The sequence below is a fragment of the Ostrea edulis genome, chromosome 1 (genome assembly GCF_947568905.1).
Source record: "Ostrea edulis chromosome 1, xbOstEdul1.1, whole genome shotgun sequence".
In the NCBI taxonomy this organism is placed as follows: Eukaryota; Metazoa; Mollusca; class Bivalvia; order Ostreida; family Ostreidae; genus Ostrea; species Ostrea edulis.
Window position 1 is genome coordinate 87,976,505 of NC_079164.1, and position 25,395 is coordinate 88,001,899.

General features: G+C 33.9%; 2 protein-coding genes across 4 annotated transcripts; one reads left to right on the forward strand and one right to left on the reverse strand.

Annotated features, from left to right (window-relative positions):
• The first annotated feature begins 7,391 nt into the window (after nt 1-7,391).
• Nucleotides 7,392-8,897, forward strand: LOC125672621 (uncharacterized). The gene is made up of 3 exons (XM_048908820.2): nt 7,392-7,660; nt 8,074-8,229; nt 8,351-8,897. The coding sequence occupies exons 1-3, from the start codon at nt 7,432-7,434 to the stop codon at nt 8,551-8,553; spliced, it is 588 nt and encodes a 195-aa protein (XP_048764777.2). The 5' UTR covers nt 7,392-7,431; the 3' UTR covers nt 8,554-8,897.
• A 1,789-nt stretch (nt 8,898-10,686) lies between these two features.
• Nucleotides 10,687-19,648, reverse strand: LOC125672606 (myosin-8-like). 3 transcript variants are annotated; one of them, XM_048908806.2, is made up of 7 exons: nt 19,531-19,648; nt 18,456-18,839; nt 14,451-14,573; nt 14,047-14,205; nt 13,462-13,577; nt 13,080-13,179; nt 10,687-12,699 (listed from the first exon to the last, which is right to left on the reverse strand). In XM_048908806.2, the coding sequence occupies exons 2-7, from the start codon at nt 18,753-18,755 to the stop codon at nt 12,502-12,504; spliced, it is 996 nt and encodes a 331-aa protein (XP_048764763.2). In that variant the 5' UTR covers nt 18,756-18,839; nt 19,531-19,648; the 3' UTR covers nt 10,687-12,501. The 3 variants fall into 3 exon arrangements, with proteins under 3 accessions (XP_048764763.2, XP_048764762.2, XP_048764764.2); XM_048908805.2 differs by having other exon boundaries at nt 19,485-19,648; XM_048908807.2 differs by having other exon boundaries at nt 19,536-19,647.
• Between the last annotated feature and the right edge of the window lie 5,747 nt (nt 19,649-25,395).

Below are 25,395 nucleotides of genomic sequence, written 5' to 3' on the forward strand. Positions count from 1 at the left end.
GTGGTCTACTGCACAACCGATTGTCAATCATGCAATTCTTCTTCTGCCCCCCTCACCCCCTTTCTATTTGAGAAAAGAGGGGACATTGTTCTGCATCTGACAGTCCGTCTATAGACCAAGTCTTGTCTGCTGAATATCTAAAGAACCCTTCGCTTGACAGTCATTAAATTTGATACACTAGTACATCTGAAGGAGTTGATAACCCCTGAAGATTTTGAGGTCACCAAAGGTCAATTCCTTCTGGACATAGTGAGGTAACGTCCATTCAATATCTTGAGAACTCTTTCCTTAACAGACATCAAACTTGGTACACTGGTACATCGTAAGGAGTAGATGAACTGCCCATTAATATTGGGTTCACTTGATAAAGAGTCAAGCTGGACATGGTACATGTAATATATTGTCTCATATATTTTGAAAAGCATTTGCTTGATTGACACCAAGCTTGGTACACTGGTACATCCTGAGGAGTAGATGACCCCTATTGTTTTTGAGGTCACATGGTCAAGGGTCAACCCACTCTGAACATAGACAGCTCTTGTCTGCTCAATATCTAGATTTCTTTTGGCATATGTGTATAACCCTTTCCAATTTTGCTTCATGGGGGATACATGTATGGCATGCCAATTTTACATTTATTCCTCTTTGAATAAGTTATAAGATATCTTCTAAAGTTGATGATATATCTTATATCCTTTATAAGATATCTTATAAAAGACATGAATATCTCATAAACTTTATAAGATATCTCATAAATGTTATCAGATTTTTTGTTTAATGTACAAAATATCTAGTTTATGAGATATCTTGTATAGTTTATTAGATATCTTATAAACCATAAATCATACGAGATATCTTAATATAAGATACAGGAGATATCTTACAAATTTTCTTTTATAGGATATCTTATAAAGTTTATAAGATATTTTATAAAGTTTATTATGAAATATCTTATAAAATATATAAGATCATGAGATATCTTGTAAAACATGGGATATCTTATGCGTTTTATAATATACCTTGTAACAATGAATTTATAAGATACCTTCTATTTTTTATAAGATAAACTGTAAAATATACGAGATATTTTATAAATTTTCTTTTATAAGATATCTTATAAAAGTTCCAAGATATCTTATAAAAATTATATGATATCATATAAAGTTTGAGATATCTTATAAAAATCATTTTTGAGATATCTTATAAAAATACAAGATATCTTAGAAAGTTTATGATATATCCTATAAAATGTATAAGATATCTTATATGTTTTATATGATATCTTATAAAAATAAATTTATAAGATATCTTCTATTTTTATCAGAGATCTCATAAACTTTATAAGTTATATTGTTTAATATACAAGATATCTTATATAGTTCATAAGATTTGTTATATACACTGCCCACTATAATAAGTATACACTTGCTAAAATAAGTTTCTTGATCATGAAAAAAATTAGTTCAATCATAGATTTAGGTTTTTCGATGCAAAATACATAACTCTCACATATAAATGGATGACGTGAGGCTTTTAACTTTTTATATTCCTTTTTTAGCTCACCTGAGCCGAAAGCTCAATTGAGCTTTTCTGATCGCCTGTTATCCGTTGTCTGTCCGTCTGTCTATAACGTTTTACATTTTCGACTTCTTCTCCAGAACCACTATGCCAATTTCAATCAAACTTGGGCAAAAGCATCCTTAAGTGAAGGGCTTCAAGTTTGTTCAAATGAAGGTCCATGTCCTCTTCAAAGGGGAGATAATCACAAAGGTGCACAAATAGGGTGGGGTCCTTTAAAACTCTTCTCAAAAACCACTGGGCCAGAAAAGCTGAGATTTACATGAAAGCTTCCTAACAAAATGCAGATTCAAGTTTGTTAAAATCATGGCCCCCGGGGGTAGGATGGGGTCACAGTAGGGAATCAAAGTTTTACATACAAATATATAGGAAAATCTTCTAAAGAACCACTGAGCCAGAAAAGCTGATATTGACATGTCAGCTTTCTGACATAGTGTAGATTCAAGTTTGTTAAAATCATATCCCCCGGGGGTAGGATGGGGCCACAATAGGGAATCAAAGTTTTACATACAAATATATAGGGAAAATCTTTAGAAATCTTCTTCTCAAAAACTGCTTGGCCAGGAAAGTGGAAATTTACATGAAAGCTTCCTGGCATAGTGAAGATTCAAATTTGTTAAAATCATGTCACCTGGGGGTAGGATGGGGCCACAATAGGGAATCAAAGTTTTACATACAAATATATAAGGAAAATCTTCTTCTCAAGAACCACTTAGCCAGAAAAACTGGTATTGACATGAAAGCTTTTTGACATAGTGCAGATTAAACATCTTCAAAATGGCTATTTTGGCCAAAAAATGTAAATGTATAGAAATTGAGATGCTCTGAAAATATTATGCTGAGAAAGGGCAGATTTTTTAAATGTATTTTAACAATCATTCATATATGAACATAATATGCGAGTTTGAATGAAAAATCACAAGTCAAACTTTTAAAATATTCATATTAGTGGTGTTGCAGTGCCGTATTTTTGACTGCCGAGGGCCTGTATTGAGTTCAATTTTGTACCACCATTATCAAAAAACATGAAACTATGTTAAAATTTCACTTTTAATTATTTAGTTAGACATATTTATTTCATATTTGAGGAAAAAAATTGCAGCATCATACCTCAAACAAAATTTTATGGACATATTCTAGGACTTCTTCAATGAATTCCGATATTGCCGTTTGACAAATGGGGGTACACGTAATAAAAATACCATAATTTACTTATTATACTGACAACACCCCATTTTTTTGTTTTTATCATACCCTCAAATGAACAATTTAAGTATTTAAACTCAAATTTTTGAGAAATCACAAGTAGGTCCAGGACTAGGGACCTACCTTAAGGAGAAAAATTTTGAATATTTTTTCTATTTAATAGTTATGTAAAACTTTGATCCCCTATTGTGGCCCCATCCTAGCCCCAAGTGTCATGAGTTTAACAAACTTGAATCTGCACTATGTCAGAAAGCGTTCATGTTAATCTCAGCTATTCTGGCTCAGTGGTTCTTGAGAGGACGATTTTTAAAGATTTCCCCTATATATTTGTATGTACAATAATGATCCCCTGTTGTCGCCTCAACTTACCCCCGGGGGCCATGATTTTAATAAACTTGAATCTGCACTATGTCAGGAAACTTTCATGTAAATTTCCGCTTTCCTGGCCAAGTAATTTTTGAGAAGAAGATTTTTAAAGGTTTTCCCTATATATTTGTATGTAAAACTTTGATCCCCTATTGTGGGCCCATCCTACCCCCGGGGGATATGATTTGAACAAGCTTTAATCTGCACTATGTCAGAAAGCTTACATGTCAATATCAGCTTTTCTGGCTCAGTGGTTCTTGTGAAGAAGATTTTAAAAGATTTTTCCTATATAATTGTATGTACAACTTTGATTCCCTATTGTGGCCCCATCCTACCCCCGGGGGCCATGATTTTAACAAACTTGAATCTACACTATGTCAGAAAAGTTTCATGTAAATTTCCACTTTCCTAGCCAAGTAGTTTTTGAGAAGAAGATATTTAAAGATTTTCCCTATATATTTGTATGTAAAACTTTGATCCCCTATTGTGGGCCCATCCTACTCCCGGGGGATATGATTTGAACAAGCTTTTTCACATAATGGAAGATAATATATAACAAGATAACAAATATATAACAAGAAGTGCATGATTGCATATCATGATTTTTATTTTTTTTTAATTTACAGATAATTTTAACATGTAATACCCCTGTATATCAATTAAACAAATATGTACCTCTGGTTTTATGTGTGAATTAGATGACAACAAATGGAAAAAAGATTGGAGCCATAGTCTACTTAAATATAAGTGATGGAATGTTATTGTATTCATTTTACTAAATTAAAAAACATCCAGGTAAATGTAAAAACAGTATAAATCCACCCAATAATAATAGCACTTGAACCAATACCGGAGTTCGATCCGGACATGACGTCACGTTACTGGACCCCTACTTTAAGAACCATTGGATCAAAGAAGTTTACATTTGCACGAAAGCTTCCTGACATAGTGGAGATTCAAGTTTGTAAATATCATGGTCCCCAGGGATAAGATGGGGCCAAAGTAGGGGGTCAACTTTTCCATACAAATATATAGGGAAAATCATTTAAAATCTTCTGAAAAATCAATGGGCCAAAAAAGTTTGTTTGCATGAAAGCTTCCTGACATAGTGCAAATTCAAGTTTATCAAAATCATGGTCCCCGGGAGTAGGTTGGGGCCACAATAGGGATCAAAGTTTTACATGCGAATATATAGGAAAAATCTTTAAATATGAGCCAAGATGATTCAGGTGAGCGATGTGGCCCATGGGCCTCATGTTTATGTACTTGATTTTCTTAATCCTCCTTTTCAAATTAATTACTAATACATATTATTGTGTATTTGATGTGTTCTTCTATAAGGTCCTTTGATTTTTCACCTTGAATAAATCAATATCAACATTTTAAAAAAGACTATGCCGAAAATATTGAATGTTCATTGATTGTTCACACATATATATATATCAAAGTTGTACCCTTTACTGATTATTTTACTATTGTAAATTGAACGTGAATTCAGCTCTTTTTCATTATATTGAATATGTTTCATTCCAAAATGTGTAAAAAGCTTATGTGTAGTTTATTTATGGTGGGTAGTGCATTTTCAGTTGTCCGTCAATATAACCCTTCCTTTTGGCTTTCTTTCCTTATGTACGTAATGATACTTATTACGGAGTGCCAAATCAACATAAACTCAAGTAATTGGAGATATCTTGATTTATCTTAAAATATCATCAATTCAATTATTGCAACCAATAATTGGTTTGATGCGCCTATCACTTCAATTGTTGCTCTCGTCAATTCAAATGATGCGCGCATCAATGTGGTGGAATTATTGCTCGCAAAATTTAAGCTAAGTGTAAATAATTTGATGATCTCTTTAATTCAATTGAAGATTTCTTAATCATTTACAATGCCTTTGTATGAGGACTTAATGCGCGCATCAATTCTGTTAAAGAGAGTAACAATTCAACTAAGAGATCATCAATTCGTTTGTGAATATGTTGAATTAAAGATAACTATAATCATATAGTTGCTCTCTCTAAAAGAATTATTGCGCGCATCAATTGAGTTAATGGTATCATTAATTCAACTGAAGAGAGCATTAATTCAGTTATTGCATTGATGCACGCTACAAATCAGTTGAAGAGGGCAATAATTTAATTATAGCGCGCATCAAGGAATTGATGCGCGCATTAATTGAACTATTGCTCTCTTTTGATGAGAGCAACAATTCAACTATAGCGCTCATCAATTCAGCAGAATAATTCATGTTATGAACAATTCAATTAATGTGCCCAATAATTCAAAATTGAAGAAATCATGAATTATTTGAAGAGATCTTTGAGCAAGTTGTTGCGCGCGTCAATTGAATTGATGATATCTTCCAATAATTATAGATAACTTCCATTGTTTGAGTGTAAGTTAATTTGGCGCTCCATACCTTATGCCCTGTTTGGGCTTTGAATTAGAAATAAATCTATTCTACTCCCGATCAGGCCGTTATGTATATCTTTAAAATATTCTTGGTTAGTAGGTATGAAGGAAGCGTATGGCCTCTTCTCATCTATCCGGGTTACTCTGTATACATCTGCCCTCTCTCTCTCTCTCTCTCTCTCGCTCTCTCTCAAAGTTTATCTATTGTAATACTCTCTTTCGAATTATGGGGAAAAAATGATTTTGAGAGAGAATATTAGTGAGAACATGTCCCCACTAATCTAATATCTTGTATCTACATCTTTCACACCCTTTTGGTCACGTTTATGGAGACGTGGCTGTATAAGGACAGACTATTTGTCCTCGTAGAGTACTTCTGTTCGCACACCTTCGAATAACTAGTTAATGTAAAATTGCACATGGTTTCATTTAGGCCAAATTTCAGATTCACAGGGAACAAAGATTTCTTCAAAACTATTATATACTGAAAAATCACAACATTTTGTATGATTAATTCAGACAAAGTTGGATATGTGATATAATTCCCGTGTCACAGCAGGTGTGTCGCGAAATGAATTTCACTGTATATTAATGTAGAATTTGTCAGCCATGTAATAGAGAGGCTGGTGATGAATTTCATTGTATATTAATGTAGAATTTGTCAGTCATGTAATAGAGAGATTGGTGATGAATTTCATTGTATATTAATGTAGAATTTGTCAGCCATGTAATAGAGAGATTGGTGATGAATTTCATTGTATATTAATGTAGAATTTGTCAGCCATGTAATAGAGAGGCTGGTGATGAATTTCATTGTATATTAATGTAGAATTTGTCAGCCATGTAATAGAGAGATTGGTGATGAATTTCATTGTATATTAATGTAGAATTTGTCAGCTATGTAATAGAGAGATTGGTGATGAATTTCATTGTATATTAATGTAGAATTTGTCAGCCATGTAATAGAGAGACTGGTGATGAATTTCATTATATAGTTGATTGTACTGATGTGATTGTAAAACAAGCTAGGCGGCTCAATGTTTCAAGGTATCAGTACACAAATCCTAACATTCATAAATCTAATCAACTATTTGACATAACCAACAGAAACACATTAATCAGATTATGTAAATTTATAAAATCATCATGGAGAGAGTTACTTCTCCAGGTTAAACATTCTTTTTTTCTTTTTGTTAACATTTTCAGACATGTTTGCCTTCATTTTGTAATATCTGTATCAATATCCCTTTCTCTACTTTGTATTGCAAGAAATAAAACACTGATTGATTGGTTGGTTATAGGAAAAGTAATATCCGTTATTTTATCTGGTAATTAAGGAGAAACGTTGGTGACTGAGACGTTGGGACAGAGGCTGATTACACACACACACACACACACACACACACACATCCCCCGCTCTCTGTGAAGATACATGTAGTTTGAAACTCTATTTGCTAACCCTCCAATATTTAATTTTAGGGGTCAGTACTTTAAATTCTAAATATTTTGTGTAAACTTCAATAAAGAAAATCTATACATATAAATACTTAGCTGAATAGAACGGTTAATAAAGTGAACACAGGGGCATTAAACTGGACTAAAGATAAGCTACAGTGTAGGTTCTGTGGAATTTATCAACTCTGATAAATGTTGTACCCTATTCAAAAGCCATACAATTATATCTTCTCTGTAGTTGTATTTCTTTATAAAATACACAGACCGCCACAATATGTACAGGAATGGTTTTCATGGCGTGATTATTGCTGCTGTGGTTTTGATAAAGGGGTGGGGGTCAGAAAAATGCCCATTCTTCAGGGGATGTGAGGATTTGACACACTGTTGGAAAACCAGAGAATTAAGGTTCATATGATAAGACCGCGAACAGTATATGCTGAGGAAATGTCTTTATTTATGGACAGCTCCATCTACAAGAGGATAGCCTTCATCTTCTCCATTGTCGGTTTGACGGTGGAATTCTTGAGCTTCGTGTCCCCTTTCTGGATTTCCAAGACTTTTACAAACGGGACCACGATAAACGTGGGTCTGTGGCTGACATGTGTTGACTTAGATTGCACTGGCATTAGCAACAGACCGGGTAAGTTAAAAGGTTGGGTAAAGAGTTAGAGTTCAATGAGATCTTGTAAACACGACACGGGTACTGCAAGTTCTTTTGCGTTCATACTGAATAGTGATCTGATCCCCGTTCTAGTCATATACAGATGTGCTTTCTTTCCATGATCTGCCAAAATTACAAAGATTTCGTTATGCACAGGTCACTCTGTTCGTGACAGGTCAAGATTTGCCATTTTCTCACACAGAAAATCGAAGTTTGAAGAGATAGCAAATTCCCTAGGCCTTTATCGTCCATATTGTAAAATGATACAGGCTCTTTGCAGTGCATTGCATTTGCTTTTACTAAACTTTCATAATATTGCGGTGTAGATTTTTAAAAAAAAGCTTAACCTTTTCAGTGTACTACTGATTACAATTTATATTTGACCTCCCCAGCTTGGTTGACTGTGGCTGCTGTGTTTGACCTCCTGTCACTCCTGTTCGGGATAACGTGTATCGTCTGCCTGTCTCTCTTCATCTTCAAACCACAGCTTCTACCTAAAACCAGAAGATGGCCGCTCATCGTTGTCACCATATTCTCACTTGTCGAAGGTTGGTGTTTACTTCTTTTCATAAGCTCTTGATATAAAATTTTCCTAGATTTCTTGAAATGTAAAATGATATAAAAAAGTTCTGATGACATAATATAATAAAAACATGTTCTCCTCTCTAGCTGTGCTGCAGCAGATTGGTTGCGCCGTCTTCCTTAAAGCGGTTCACGACTCCCCCCAGTCTACGTCTCTGCTGCCGCAGAACGCCTTTGCAAGCCTCTCCTGGGCGGTGGCACTCAGCGTTCTGGGCGTCATTTTCTACACAGTCGTCTGCATCCTATTGTTTACGGACCTCGTTAGAATATGTTTCGCTGTTCCAAACTAACGCATATTTAACCGTCACATAATAAATTGCGCTATATTATTGACTCATTCCGAACCGACGACGAGAGCAGTTTTCTCCTCTGTGCTTCAACTCAAGTTTTCATAGGCTTGACCAAACAAGGGATATTTGGAGTTCCGGGGCAATAACTACATTCTACAGAAGCTCTAGTAAATTTGAAATCACAAAACTTTTCTCAAATCAACATTAAAACGTATGACTTTTCAACACTTTACACGACCATTCCTCGCCATAAATAAAAGACTAGATCTTTTGACATCTTAGACAGTTGCTTTTTCAACAAAAATGGAAAAAGGAAATATTCATATATAGCGACCAGGCATTAAAAAAATTACTTTATTAAACATCACTCTGATTCCACACACGAGTACTCTGAAGTTGAAAAGATGCTGAAGTTCCTCATTTACAATACACTGTATCTTAGTCAGTAGTCTTTGGTGATCAGGTTTTCAAACAGTCTGTTGGAATTCCCATGGGCACAAATTGTGGTCCTTTGTTAGCTATCCTGTTTTTATCTTCCCATGAGGCAGAATTTAGTCAAATCCCTCTTCATGAGAAGAAAAAATATCTAGCTGTGGCCTCTCTATATTTTGAAATATCGACGACGTTTTATCCATTAATAACAATCATTTTCATTCATACGCTCCAACGTCAACAACTCAACATCCCATATTTTTGTAGCAATATTCCATTATCATCTGCATATGGTGTTTATGTCTTTCAACTGATTCAACATGCAAGAGCTTGTTCTGCGTATGATCAATTTTTAAATCGAGGCAGTCTACTGACAAACAAGTTGATGTTACAAGGGCTTCAACAGTCTCGTTTAAAGTCAGCTTTTCGCAAATTCTATGGTCGTTATAACGATCTAGTTTGCCAATACAACCTGTCATTGGGCCAAATGCCGTCTGATGTGTTTCATACATATTCTTAGACCGTTCTTCATGTACTGATTTTGTCGACGGATTACTCCATTTACCTATTCAAGATATAGGGCTCATGATGGGTGTGACCGGTTGACAGGGGATGCCTACTCCTCCTTCGCACCTGATCCCAACTCTGGTATATCCAGGGGGTCTGTGTTTGCCCAACTCTTAATTTTGTATTGCTTACAGGGGCTATGAGATTGATCACTGTTCGTTATCTTCACCTTTTCATACATTGGAATACGTAAGAACTACCACGTGTTCCTTCGCCTTTTATATCTGTAAATTTGTATTATTAGATGCCCCAATGTATGTATAAAACTAGTCATTTATTATTTAATTTCCACGACTAAATGTTTAGTTTGATTCCATCATTAGGTAAATATGTCTCTGGCAGAAATTAACCACCACCCCCCACCCCACCCCCAACGTTTCCATTGTTTATATATCTCCCATTACACAAACGACATTTATTCCATATTTTTATATATAATATTGTGATTCAGCTTGTTGAGCTTTTTTTTTTTATTTTTTATTATCTTATCTATTTGTGTTAAGTATAGGCTTGTATTGCGCATTATGTACAGTGCTTTCACCGAGAAATAAAGTCCAATAAGACGGCTACGGATTAAGTTACCTGCACTACTGACAGACATTGATAACTTACTACTGCACTATCTGATATTTACTACTGCACTACCACAAACTGTTTACAAATTTCAACACGCAAAAATATCTTCAAACACGAGACGCGTTTTATTCACCGACAGAGCCTTTAATTCTAGTCCCAAGCAAACCGAACTGTTCTACAAGTATTAGCATATATAATGGATTTACATGTGTTATGAATTTATGATAATGTATATAGCTATTTATTAAAATATTTGAATTTATATTGATATTTTTATCTTTGCAAAACTGCATCAGTTTCATACCGTAAACCAACACTTACCGCGGCAACTAAACACGCCCGCGTCGTGAGTGAGCAATCATCGTCTTTGCATACATTAAATAACGGCAAATATTTGCAAGAGTTGTCGAGACGACTGCTTGCGGATATTTCTGGCATGTGAATAAAAGTACAAGTTCTGTGTGTTCTAGGCTCTTCAAAATTGTTCCACGATGCTTCAAAACGTCTCAGACTGACGACTTCCCTGAATCAGAATGCATGACAAAGGAACAAAATGTACAAAGATTATTGATTAGAATTTTATTCTGCGGTAGTTGTCACAATACAAAACTTAAATACCAGACATAAAGAAAAATATAATAATAAGGACAGGAAATTCAATTTTCATTTTAAAAAAACCCACTAAAATATACATAAAATGGTAATTTTTCTAAACATATTTAAAATAAGGCCCCTTTCTCCATATTCACATTGAGGATAAAAGCTCTAAGTACATTAAAATATTTTTAGAAAATAAACGCACATAAAATTCACCTGATCACATTTAATTAAATATCACAGTCAACCAGGTATATTTAACATTTAATAGACCCATAAATATAAAATACTCAATAGTAAACAGGTGAATTAATCTGGTTACACAAAACAGTTTCAGAGTTTTCCTTATTTCTGAATATCCTTGCTGTTCACCAGGTGTAAAATAGGATTACACGACCTGGAATTACCAGATTAGATGTTGAATTCTGCCACAAATTGTTCAAAAATCTATACTTCAAATTAGATTCTTTTTAAAAAATAAAGCACTGAATAGGAAAATCAGAATGTCAGAGAGAGTGAGTGAAATCAAGAATGTGAAAATGCTTTCCTGCATTAATTCATTGATGAGTAGGATCCAGAAACATTCTAAGACAAAGATAAATAACACATCTTTCTTTCTTTCTCTCACCACAATATACCAGCTGACAAAGTTGCTCATGTTCTAGTCATTCTCACATACTTCTGTTTGCAGGAAGATAAATAAATCAATGAACATTAAATTATCTTTTGGCCCAATCTACTACATTGTAATTTGTATATAGTAATATTATTCCTTATTGAAAACATTTGGCAAGTTGGAGGGAATGGGCAATAGTACATTTTGTAATTGTAAAGGTCAGTCTTTTTTATTTTTTGTTAAAATTTCCAACAACGCAATATGGTCATGATGAACCAAACTTACAGCATTCTTGTGTGTTAAGTCGTTCACATCAAATAAGAGGCAATATGATGAATCACTGACAAAATAGCATAATGTACTATGAAATCTTCAAAATTTAAGGTATTTCAAAACCAGATAAAGATACCAAAACTGTAAGAAATAACAGACATTCGGAATATCTAGAATAAATTATAAGTTTTGAATTTTTCTATCATATAATAATCAGAAAGCACCCAGATCTTATGAACCTTATTACATGAAAAACTGCTGCACGATGTATAAGTATATTGAAATATCGCTGCTAATGGTAACACCCAAAATGCAGTTCTTTGGAGGAATAAATTATCAATAATTTTTCATGACTCAGTTGAAAACAATTTGGTAGTAACACCGCCATCAAGCTCACCTAAAAAAGTTTGACCCCTAGTATTATACAATTATAGCAGGGGTCAAAATTTTCAGACAAGCTTGGTACCTGTGGACAGTAGCATATACAGAACTGGGATTATACCATCTTTGTTAACAAATAATTACAATCTGCTAATTCAATCTTTGGCTGCAAAAATGGCTTTATGCATTGGACGGATATTCAATTCATCTCCAAGAACGTTTCAAATCACCAACATGAATACTTTCGTCTGAATACTTTTGTGTATCAAAATAATACTGAGAAACTTGTCAATTTCTGTTAGCATTGTGTACTTGTATATTGTATTTCCAAGAAATTAAGTACATTGCTATGAAAAACCAATGTTTACAGTTAAATAGGAGTACCTGGAATATTACAACATAACAAATTGATATTATAATATAACGGTCGACATTCTTGCATGAAATTGATATTCAAATTTGAACACGTCTACAAATAAGTCCATCTAAGGGATGTTTTTAAGTCACTATTTAGGATTATAATTGACCTTGTGACCTTTAGACTCTGACCACTGTTTTAACAGAACATCTTGTTGAGTTAGCTGTTTCTCAAACTTAGCACACAGTGATTTCAGTTCTTTGATTGCTTGGTCTTTTTCCTTGATGGAAGTGTTGAATTTTTCCAACTTTGCTGTCATCTCCTGGCAGTTTGGGCAATTTCCTCCCTATAAAGATATATAGAACAGACATTGAAATCTACTCACAGTTAAAATGTTACTGGAAGATTTAGTTTGTAATATTCCATATTAAGTTATTTATAGATCTGAGAGTCTAGTGAATGTATGCCTGTTGAGTGTTCTTGTGCTCTTTGTCTTGCAAGTGTAATCTAAAGAATTTTTTTTCATAGACAATGTATTTAAGGACCCTTTTCCTAAGACTATCACAGCCCTCGTGTAGTAGAATTCTGCAAGAACATTTGTTTTTCATACATCAGTACAGGTGAAATATCAGAACTGTAAGCCATGTTCTCAGAGCAGCACATTCTTCCTTTATCCTGAAGAATGCGAATGCTGAGAGAGTTTTGAAACACTGTGAGGCGATATACCTTAGATTTGGAGGCTTTGAGCCTCATTCTGAGAGCATCACACTCTTCCTGTATTCGAGCCAGTTCTTTGGTCAATTCCTCCAACTGCTGCTGTCTCTCCCTGAAAAAGAAACATGTTATTGTTTCAAACATGTGAGGGGTGAAAATGTGTGAACCAAACCTCTTTCTAACAACCTCTTTACAGTCTCAGAAGGTCAGTTGTAAAAAATTTTTACAAATGAATTTGGCTTTATTATGACATTATCATTATGTAAAATAGGCTTTCTGCCCCTCCTCGGTATTACAAACTGTCAGGGAATTAATGTATTACCTCAGAACATTAGGAATTAAATCCTCATTAGGATTAACAAGAAATGTTAAGTAATTTGCTACCCATGCATACCATGAATTTCCCTTTAAGGCATCTGCCATTTGGTTTTTTAACCTTGTTAATTTCTCATCTCTGATCTTTATTTCCTTATCTTTGGAGGTAGTCACTTCTAATATCTTTTCCTCAAGCTGCAAGGTAAATACATGCATTCACATTTAAAAATGCAAATATTTCTTATTCATAATTTATATATTATACTCAGGTGTGGGGAATATTTAATCTTTAAGAGGATTACATGTACATTAATATAAAATGCATGCTCCTCTGAAAACATCCCTTCAAAAGCTTATACATGTAACCAAAAATCCCTGTTCATTCATTTACTGGAATTTAAATAGCACCAGAAAAGGACAAGAAGATTTTAAAAGTGCCAGGTACCAGAAATTAAAAATAAGTTGACAAGACTGAGAAATACACGACTTGTGGTTATCAACACGGTTTTACAGAGCTGCAAGATTTAAGAATTAGGACAATGTCATGTAAATTGATGTAATAGATCCCTGGTGTCATCTCCCTTGATGATGTCTATGTATATTGATAAATAACAGATTTTACGTATTTCATATTAGTGTTAAAATCTTCTATGAATAAAACAACCTCTTTTTTGAGCTTTTCTATCTGTTCTTCATTGTCCTTGCTGATTTTTTCGATCTGAGCTCTAAGCTCGTCAATTTCTGATCGAGCTCCCTGAAGGGACTGTTTTGTGTCTTCATGCTCTGTTTTCTCTTTGTTGATCTGTCCCATGAGGTTTTCTTCCTGTCAGTATGTGAATAAAAACAGAGTGAATACATGATATATTAGTGTATGGCAATGTCTGACCACCAACTGTTAGACATAAAGCACATTATCACTTCATTAAACTGTTTCATATACACCTGTCAAATACATAGAATGAAGACATTAAATCAGGAATTTTTATTGATCCCTTTTCCACATTGAATTTTAAGACTGAGGTTAAAGCATTGTGAAGTTTCTGCTGCACTGATCAATCTCACTCTCACCTGAGATTTTATGTCCGACTGTAGCACATCTATTGTTTCATCTCTCTCCTGAATTTGCTTTTTAAGTTCCTCAATTAGTTTTTTCAACTCGGCGATCTGCTTCAACAAATCCTTTTCCCGTGCCTATTAGCAACAAAATAATTCTATCAATTTTGATACAAGAGGACTATAGGCCACATTGCTCACCAGTCACCTTGGCCTATCGTCGCAAGCCACGGCTGAAATGCATCCTCCTCCCAAGCCAAGGGTGAAAAGGGAGAGGAGCGTACATTTCAGCCATGGCTTACGACGATGACCTTGGCCCTGCCGTTGTTCAGTTGTTGTGATTTTGAAAAGATTTTTTTCAATCTTTATTCCCAAGAAAAATTTGACCCCATATTGTGGCCCCAACCTAGCCCAAAAGGTCAAGACATAACCATGATACAAGGTAAAAAGGTCAAAATCATGGTATGAATTGTATGGTCTCGCCTTAAGGAATCCATATATACAAAATATGAAAGCCCTAACTTAAACATTGTTAAACAGTTCAGGTATTGCCTAGTTAAAGCTTTCTTAAAAGGAGGTAAAAATCCAAGGGAAAGGTCACAAGGTCAAAAACTTTGGTACCAAAAGAAAGGTCTAGTCACAAGGAATGCATACCTCAACTATGAAAGATATATCACTAACCTTTTAAAATTTATGAGGAAGGTTAAAGTTTCAATTAAAGTTTTGAAATTTGGGTCGAGCGTCAAGGTCAAATATCATGGCATCAAATAAAATTTCTTGCTATAAGGAATTTACATAAAAAATATGAAAGCCCTATCTTAAATAGTTCATGAGAAATTGCATAGATTAAATTTTCTTAAAAGCAAGCCAAACTCCAAGGTCACAAGATTAAAAACTTTAGTACCAAAAGAAAAGTTTTGTCACAAGGAATGAAAGCCCTATCACTTACCATTCAAAAGTTATGAGCGAGGTTAAAGTTTTGGACAGACAGGACATAATTTATATGCCCCCCAAATTTTAATCATTGGAGTATAAAAAACTTGAATCCATACAACTAGGAACGTTTGTATTTTGATATCATTTAGTGTGGCCCTGCTAATCTTGAAAAGAATTGTTTTTAATCAATTTCCTGTATATGTGAATATGAAGCTTTGATCTCCTATTGTGGCCTCACCCTAACCCTAAGGCCCATGAATTGAACAAACCTGAATTGCACTACCTGAGGAATGCTTGCATATAAATATGATTATCATGGCCCTGGTGTTCTTGAAAAGACAAATTTTAAAGATGTTTCCCTATATATTCTTGTGTAAAACTCTGATCCCCTATTGTGTCCCCACCCTACCCAGGGGGGGCCATGATTTGAACAAACTTCAATCTGCACTACCTGGGGATGCTTGACAGTGTATATTAATATGAGAAATCATGACCCTGCTGTTATTGAGAAAAAGATTTTTAAAGATGTTTCCATATATATTCCCTTGTAAAACTTTGATCCCCTATTGTGGCCTCACCCTACCCTTAGGCGCCATGAATTGAACAAATTTGAATATACACTATGTCAAGAAGCTTTCATGTAAATTTCAATTTTTCTGGCCCAGTGATTCTTGAGATGAAATTTTTTTAATGATCCAACCCTGTATTTGCTTTTTCTTGACTATATCCCTTTTGAAAGAAGCATGGCCTTTCATTTGATAAAATCTGAATCCCCTTAACACAAGAATGATTTGTACCAAGTTTGATTGGCCCAGTGGTTCTGGAGAAGAGGATGTGAAAAGTTAATGACGACAACAAAAGGAGGACCAGAAAAGCTCACTTCCATGAGCTAAAAAGATAATGTGGTAAACATTATGCATTGGAAATTCATTCATTGAAATGAAAACAATGTGTAACTAAAGCAAAGATCTGAAGGCACATTATATACAATTCGATCAGCAAAAGTGAAAATTTAACAGAGCTTTCTGTGGGTAACACTTTTTCTGCTCTGAATGAAAAGAGTAATATGCTAATATTGGTAACTGGGAGATGTTTGAGTAACTGAGACATTTTAAAAACTTCTGAAAAGGAACCTTGTGTACTCTGTCACATTTTCACATAATATCAAACAAACTGTTCCGTATGTGCTGCTGTATTTACAGCTAATTATTGTTCATTGTGTGGAGGACTAGGAATTTGTGCCAAAGTACCCAAAATGTGTACGTCCTATGGCTTTGGGAAGTTAATTTATAAGGTAAATTTATTGATTCCACAAATCCCAGTCCTTTCTAATGTTTAAAACTTGTGTTCAGGAAAATGAAGTTGTATATAAAGTAGTACACAAACTTCAACATGGAGACCTAGTTTATTAAGAACCCCTCTCTGAGTCACACCACAGACTAATAAGATTAATAATTCAACGTTTTAACACTTTAACCTTGGTAAACAATGATTGATAAAATCTAATCAATTCTAAAGTCAAAATATTGATTGCAAAGTTTAAATTGACTTTGCTGAATTCCATCATACTTATTATAAGAGACAAACAATTCCACAAGCCAATCTGAATACACAGCTTTTTCTCAAGCAATGAACTCAAGTTCAAAATGAGTTCCTTGTGCATAAAAGATATATATATATATATACATCTGATATCAATTTCAGACTATGGCCCCTTTCATAATTCTTCATAACATGGCCAGGTAAACATAAATACTAAGTACTGGATAGGAGCATTATGCATGCATTTGTAGTCTGAACATGACATCTATTACAGAGGTCATTGTCCATCAACGTTTGAAAGCTTCTGCATAATAGTATACCAACAATAAAATAAACAGAAAACATGTTTTCTGTCACATTATCTGTTTAAATCTATTTACATTTGTATTACAAAGGAATAGAATTTTGTAGTGGATATTCTATGAATGCAAAATAAGTACTGAATATTTTGCATTGCAAGGTTAAAATTCAGAAGAATCATACACTCGAGATGTACTTCAGATCTTGTTTAGAGAGGTATCGTCGAGACATCTCAAGTGTTTGAAAGAGGCTCTGTGAGTAAACAAAGTCAAACATTAAATACAGATAGGCAGTCCTTTACAGTGTACTGCCCATTTAATTTGTAGCACAATAAACACCAAAAACCACTGACCTTCACACTAAAACTATATAGGGCAAGTGAATTTTAATGGGAAGTAAATCTGCCATCCAGTGTAAGAAATGCCATAAAATAATTCTACCATATATATGATATAGGTAGCCATTGTTGTTCACCCCACATCAAGAAGCAATAAAAATCTTATCTCAGATAAATTGCTTTGTAATTTAAAAACAAATCATTAGATTTGTTCTGATAAAATTTTATTAAATGGTCTATGTTGGTGGGGGACTTAAATTGTCCCTTATTATTTCAAAAGTTTGAATTGTCAAGTAGGAAAAAGATATGGAAATGCTTGAAAAAGAATGCATTGCAGCAAGGGTTCTGTTGTTCACCTTTTTTAGAATTATATATATATCTAATAATTCTGTCAAGTTACACACACAGTCATATAGGTATTTTGGCTAGGTATTTGCTGTACCATATAATATTTTGCTATGATAAATAATATTTGCACAAGAAATCATATCATTTGATATGTTAGAACAAAAAGTCTTATAGACACATCAAGAGAAACCTACAGGTTCAAATTCGGGACATAGATAATGCTAAATTGAGTATTGAATTGGCATCTGTCTGGTCAAAATAAATTTTCCATAAGACAAGGAGCTATGAATAGAGAATTTCCTATTTCATCAAAATACCACATAATGTATAGCATAAGCCTAAGATGACATCACATATAAATTGAGTGTATGGGAATGCATGGTCAGAATTTTGCTATTCAAACTTTGTGAGGGAATTAAAGGTGAAAATAGAAAAACAGATCCAATCCCTCAGCTTTAAATTAGAGCATCCTGAACACTAGAAAGCATACCTGCTAATGTTCTGACAGCAAATATCACCTCAAAGCAAAACACTGCACTTTCCCACTTAATTCTAACCTTAGCTTCCTGCAATTCTTTCTTATACTCCGATTCCTGGGATTTTGTGCTGGAGCCAGAGTCTGACTTTGCTGACTGTACTTTCACTTTCTCCTCCTTCTTTTCTTTTTCCTTTGGTGGCGGAACAGCCAAAGCATTTCCTAGGATTCCGTGATTAGAAATCTCCAGGTTGGCTTTGGAAATGCTGGAATTTGTAGAGGAAGCAGAGGGGATTTTGGGAATTTTCTCAGATCCTCCTGATTTAAGATTGGCCCTTATTGATCCAAGCGGGCGTAATCTGCCTCTAGCATTGTGAGACATTGTCTCTATTTAAAGTTCATATAACGCGTGTCACAGGAGAATATTTAATTACATCGTAGCTGAAGCTTCTGTCGTGTTAAAAATCTAAAAGAGAAATAGATATATATCTAATATTAGTAGTCTATAGAAAGATCTACTAAAGTAGTAATATGATAAAAATATCACAAAGCCTATTGAGTATACTCGACTAGTCTGGAGTTTCAGGAATTCTGAAGAATTACATAATCTTGTTGAGTATACTCAATATTGGTTTTGTGATAGTTTTATTTTATATATACATATATATTACTGGTATCTATATATATTACTGACATTCAAGACAAACATATAACTTAAGGCTGCAGAATTTTTTTACTAGGCCATAAACCATAAAATATGTACCAACTTAATAAGAATTAGGCCTAATGACCAAAAAAAAAAAAAAAGACTGAAAAATCATATTGACCGTGGCTTTGCCCGATATGAATTTGTTTTTAAAGTGCTAGCCGGCTAGCTGTATGTCGCTGAGTGGAATTGTTTTAATGACTTTATTTTCACGTTTCTGTCGCTACTTGATTCACAAGAGTTGGCAAATTTTATCATACCCCCCCCCCCTCCAATGTAATAGAGTCAAAATCTTAGTATTGAGTTTCGCGAGCTTTTTTCTGGATTTATTGATAAAATATTGCTAACTCCTGTGTCTGATTAATGCGAGCAGCTGAACTTGTTAACGGATATTGGACTACTCACGGTGTAACGATATACATTTTCTCCAATGAAAGTCAACACAGAATACCTTACTAGAAACTGCATTCCTAAAACCACGGGCTACCTAAAACAGTTTCATTCACAAACGTGTTCAAAGACGGAACACTTGCTGTGGCGTCTTTTGTTTCCAAGATGCCCTAACAGTAGATGCAACGAGCTATTTGATTGGACATCCTACTTTATAACGTTCGATAACTCTTTGACCGAGTGTGGTATTTTGACATTACTCTTGGTAACGTCCCTTCGACTTCATGATACATCATACCTACGGTTAACAAAATTTATAACATAACACAAAATTTAGATATTGTTATAATACAAAATTATCTTCCAGTGGAAAAAAGCCACTTTTGTCATGACAAAATTCATTTTTGTAGACAAAATTCATTTTTTGTCTCACAAATTGACTTTTGTTATCTAATTTGCAAGTTGGGTAGCAAAAGTCAGTAAGTTTATATTTACATACATAATTAATGAAAATGAATTTTGTCAGGGCAAAAATCAATTTTTTGTGTACGAAAATGAATTCAAAATTTGTCAAGACAAAAATGATTTTTGTTCACTAAAAGATAATTTTGTGTAGCAGAATTTATGTTTGTCGGTACAAGAAGGAAAAAATCTAGTTATTATAAAACGAAAATGTATAACATATTTTGCAAAACAAGAATGAGTTTGCTATGACAGGATTCAATTTTGTCCAGTCTCACTCGGCGCCCCGTACTATAGGTATCTGGTTAAATTAGATCTACTAAGTTCTACTAGTCTAGTCAATCTGTCAAATTTTAAGTCAAACCTCAAACTAATTGACACAAAGCTATTAAATTTTCACTTAATATTTATTTGTAAAAGTAACATATTAAAAATATACACAATTAGAATTAGAGAAAAACTGAGGGGTTTTTTTTTTGGGGGGGGGGGGGATAAATAGTGGATTTTCACTGAAAAATCGCGGAAATATAGGAAAATTTATTAATTTTATCAAATGATGATAATAATTATATATTAATAATAATTATTGTTATTCAAATCAATTGGCAACAAAACTTGAAGCATGGAATTTGGGGGTAAACATCGTTTTCTAGTGAAAAATCGTTGAAAACTGGAAATATGGATGATTTGGTCAACTATACATGTGTAAATTTTGAGTTATTTACAACTAAAATAGCAGGTCTTTTCATGTACTGATAACATATTAAAACTATGCAATTTAAATTGAGGTGAAGAACGGAATTTTGGAGTAAAATTCATATTTTAGTGAAAAATCACTGAGAACTGGAAAAAATAATTCCTTGATTCTACGTGCTTTTATATTGCAGTTACTTATTAATACTTTGCTATATATTTTGTTGATATTCTTTAAAATAAAAACCTCGGTAACACCGCCAAAATACGAAATGAGGGATGAGTCAAGTGATTTGAGGTACGTGGCTGATGGGAATTCTTTTTTTAAATTTGTACGAGGGACAAATTCTCACTTACTCGAATTCCCGAGAATCGTCTACGATCCGTAGTTCCTGTCATTTGATATCACTAACTCACTTGCCGTGCCCATATCGCACACCCCGAATAAAAAAAATAATTGTAAGGAGGGTCTTTGAATAAGACAACTTACTGCACAACCATTCACTAGAGAAACTAATATGATCACTTATGACTCTGAATCCGATATTTCTTGCAACCGGGGGGTACTCTGAGAAATTATCGGAATCTAAATTTGAGTTAGACTTGACAACAATGACTGTGTCTTCATTTACAGATGATCTAACACTGAACTTCGCTTTAATTTACAACATGTCAGAGGCTATTTTTGACAAAGAACTGGCGAAATGGCATCATCTAGAATGTGCACGAATCTCCAACGCCATCATACCAAAGGTAGTTACAACCTTACATGTGATGGCAAATGGAGTGTCCTGCCAGCTTATCTTTTATCCTAAAATTGAAAAAAAAAAAAAAAAACATCCAGGAATTCTGGACAGAGGAGACGAACAAAGTTAAAGAAACAAGTAGAGTTCCTAGACAAGAAAATAAAGACCAACAATGTTCACCTCCGGGAAATCCAGGTAACGCATTGGGCAGTATACCTACGTCTGCCGCCTAAAATAAAAAATGCTGACACAGGGAATTCTAAGAAAAAATTTTGACAGGATTTTACTGGACTTCAAATTGAAGATCTCGCTTTACTCCCCAAAATACACAAACTTCATGCCGAAATCTAAAAATATCTGATCAATGCTGCAAAATATATTCCACAAGGAAGACGTAATATATCTCAACTAAATGCACCAACAACAAAACGTCTACATATTGACACATATCGTGCAGACTTTGGGTGCAATTATTAAACAACTCTGGACCCCAAACGAAAATAAAACGGAAATCATTGAAATATTAAGACATCATTAAAGAAAGTGATTCTTCTGTTCAGTGGCTACATTTTAGAATTTTACATAGAATTCTTCCTGTTGGTTATTATTTGAAAAACATTAGTGTTAAAACAAATAATCTCTGTAGATTTTTTGCAAGTAATATTGAAACAATAACACATATTTTTACTTCTTGTAATAAGACCCAAACATTGTGGAATGAGTTAAGTCTTCATATATATAGAAAAGTTTCAGAACGAATTGGTTTTAATGTGTCAAATATAATATTTGGTGAAATTCCACTGTCCTTAAATAATAAAGCTATAAACTTTATAATTGTATATGCTAAACAATACATATTTATTTGTTTAATGCAGAATAAAGAACCAAATCTTGGATTACTATGTCACTTAAAGTTTAAATATCATGTAGAGAAATATGCTGCAATTCAAACATTTAAAATACATAACTTTGATAAAATATGGATGAAGTGGGAAGATATTTTTGCAATTGATTAATTATTACTACATGTACTTATCATTATTTTTAGTACATGTATTATTGTTATTATTATTACTTTCACTATTGTACAGCAAGTAACCTAAACCACAGAGAGATGTATGCATGTATGAAAGGTATGTTTGTGTAAGTGTCCGATGTATTGTATGTGACCAAAAAAATAAATAAATTATAAAAAAAAAAAAAAAGAAAAAAAAAAGGACATCATTAAAGAGGATAAGGACGGCAATATAATTCTCTGAATTGTCTATCATGTCAAAAAGGACGAAACCTACGGTATGTGAAAGCTCCCTCAAAGACTGTTCAAATCATGAGCCCCGGGTGTAGGGTGGGGCCATAATAGGGAATTAAAGTTTTCAATTGGGATATACAGGGAAACCTTAAAAGATTTTCTTCTTGAGAACATTAGGACCTTGATTAGTCATATTGATATGCAAACATCCTCAGCTAATGCAGATTCAAGTTTGCTCTGATCATGGACGCGGGAAGTAGGATGGGGCCACAATAAAGGCGCTAGTTTTATACATTTTTAACTTCTCCAGAACCACCGATCCAATTTCATCCAAACTTGTCATAAAGCATTATTGGGTAGAGGTAATTTTGAATTGTTCAAATGAAGGGTAAAATTTTAGCTATCGATCTTAATATAGTGTTTTGCTGGATAATTATACAGATACATTGTATAAGATCTTATGTCATACTATCATTTAATTGTGTTTTATCGTTGCATTCCTCCTCTTACCCTTCATCGTCGGAAACCCACGGCTGATTTTATTATTATTATAACACGCAACGCGGAATCATTGTTCAGATATCGCGTTCCGATCTTCCGAAAGTAAACTGGGAAACATTCTCACTTACCGGCGCGAACGGGATTCGAATCCGCGCCGACCAGAGGTGAGAGGCCGTGTGATTTTGAGCGCGATGCTCTAACCACTCGGCCACGGAGGATATATCTCTCAAACTAAACGAGATATCTCTATGTGAAATGTATATTTCTCTAATTGAAGGAAATATCTCTTAAAGTATATATAAGATATATCGTAAGAGATATCTCTCTAAGTGAAAGAGATATCTCTTAGAATTAAGAGATATTTCTCATTTTAAAGAGATATCTTTTTAAAATAAGAGATATCTCTTTAATGTAAAGATATATCTTATTTTTTTCGAATAAATAGTAAAAGGGCTTGCTATACTATCGGTTACCTGTCCCCGTCTCTATAATTACCATCGTAAATAAATACGAGTTATTCCCCCCAATTTTATTGCCGAAGGCAGTAATAATGTTTTTGTATTTATTTCTTATGATTTTTTTTTTATTATTAAATTTAATTATTTCAATTCATTAGTGATTTTGTATATCAAACAAAGTATAGAAAAATTAAACACACACACACACACACACACACACACACACACACACACACACACACACACAGAGAGAGAGAGAGAGAGAGAGAGAGAGAGAGAGAGAGAGAGATTTTGTATGTGCGTCTTTATAATGTTTGGTCTTGTTTCGGGACGATAAAACGTGTAAAGTGAGGACAATCTTTAACCATTTAACGAAGTTGTAAGGACAGAAAGTGCACTATGAGACAAATTTTTGTCCTCACAGTTACGTCCCCATAAACGTGATCCACAGCATGTGAAAGATGTAGATACAAAATATTAGCTTAGTCAGGACAAGTGGTGTGGAGACATGTTCTCACTAATATTCTCTCTCAAAACCATTTGTTTCACATTTCGAAAGAGAGAATTAGATAAACTTTTATAGGTGTCCCTATACAGGGCCGTAAATTAACCTTCAATTTGGAGGAGGCAGGAAATTAGGCGGGGGTCTGGGGGCCTGGGCGGCCCCCAGACGCTGAGCACATTTTGTGCACACTGAACACGTTTCGTGCAAAATCCTTGATTCTAGGGCCTTCTAAGATGTTACTTGACTAACTCATTCTAAAAGAAAGATTTGGAATGCTTTTTAAGGGAGGTATCATGTTCTTAGTTATTGGAAACAACATAAATTCTAATGAACTTTAAATTTTAATTGTTTTTGGCTCAAAAGTTGGAGGAGGCAGCTGCCTCCTCCGCCTCCATGTAATTTACGGCCCTGCTATACGTATCACAGTAAATTTTTGCTGAGGACGTCCTCACTTAACAGGTTTCATCATCTAGATAGGGGTTTAATATTTCAGCCTCTGTTTTATTTCAAAAATATCACATTAAAAATTCTAAAATTCAGTTCACAAGAACAATAATGAAATTTCAGGAATATATGACGGATGTGATTTTTTTATTGCTTAAAATTGCATTTGATTCAAACCCTAGCTGATTGTTAAATGGGCTTCTTATTACTTTTAAAAGTTCATTTACTTAGTGCCAGTCATTTATTTATGAGTATTTTGAGTACTTTTCATGTTCAATAGATGTGGTTGATGTATGTTTTAATAGCACACCAGAGAAATTTGATGTGGATTAAAAAATGGAGGATATGTACAATAATATTCTGATATTGAAAAACTTTTAAATTTACTTTATTTAGTCAGTTTTAGTAGAAAGTAATTTGAAAACAAGATATGTTTATGAAACACAAATGCCCCCGATAATGGCCAATTCCAAAGATGGCCAAGGTCACAAGGACAAATATCTTGGTACCAGTAGAAAGATTTTGTCGCAAGATGAGAGCTCTAATATTTACCATTTAATTCTAATATTTACCATTTTGATTTTATGACCAATGTCAATTTTTTAAAAAGTAGGTCAAATGCCAAGGTCAAGAGGTTTAGTACGAACGGAAAGGTATTGTCACAAGAAACACTCATGCGAAATATCAATTAAAGCTCTAGCACTTACTGTTCAAAAGTTATTAGCAAGGTTAAAGTTTCAGACAAAATTACAAAATGACGGAATGACAGACAGGACAAAATCAATATGACCCCCGATCTTCGATCTCGGGTGCATAAAAATTAAAACCGCTGTTTGACATATTAGCAGTTGACGTTCTTACCAACCGG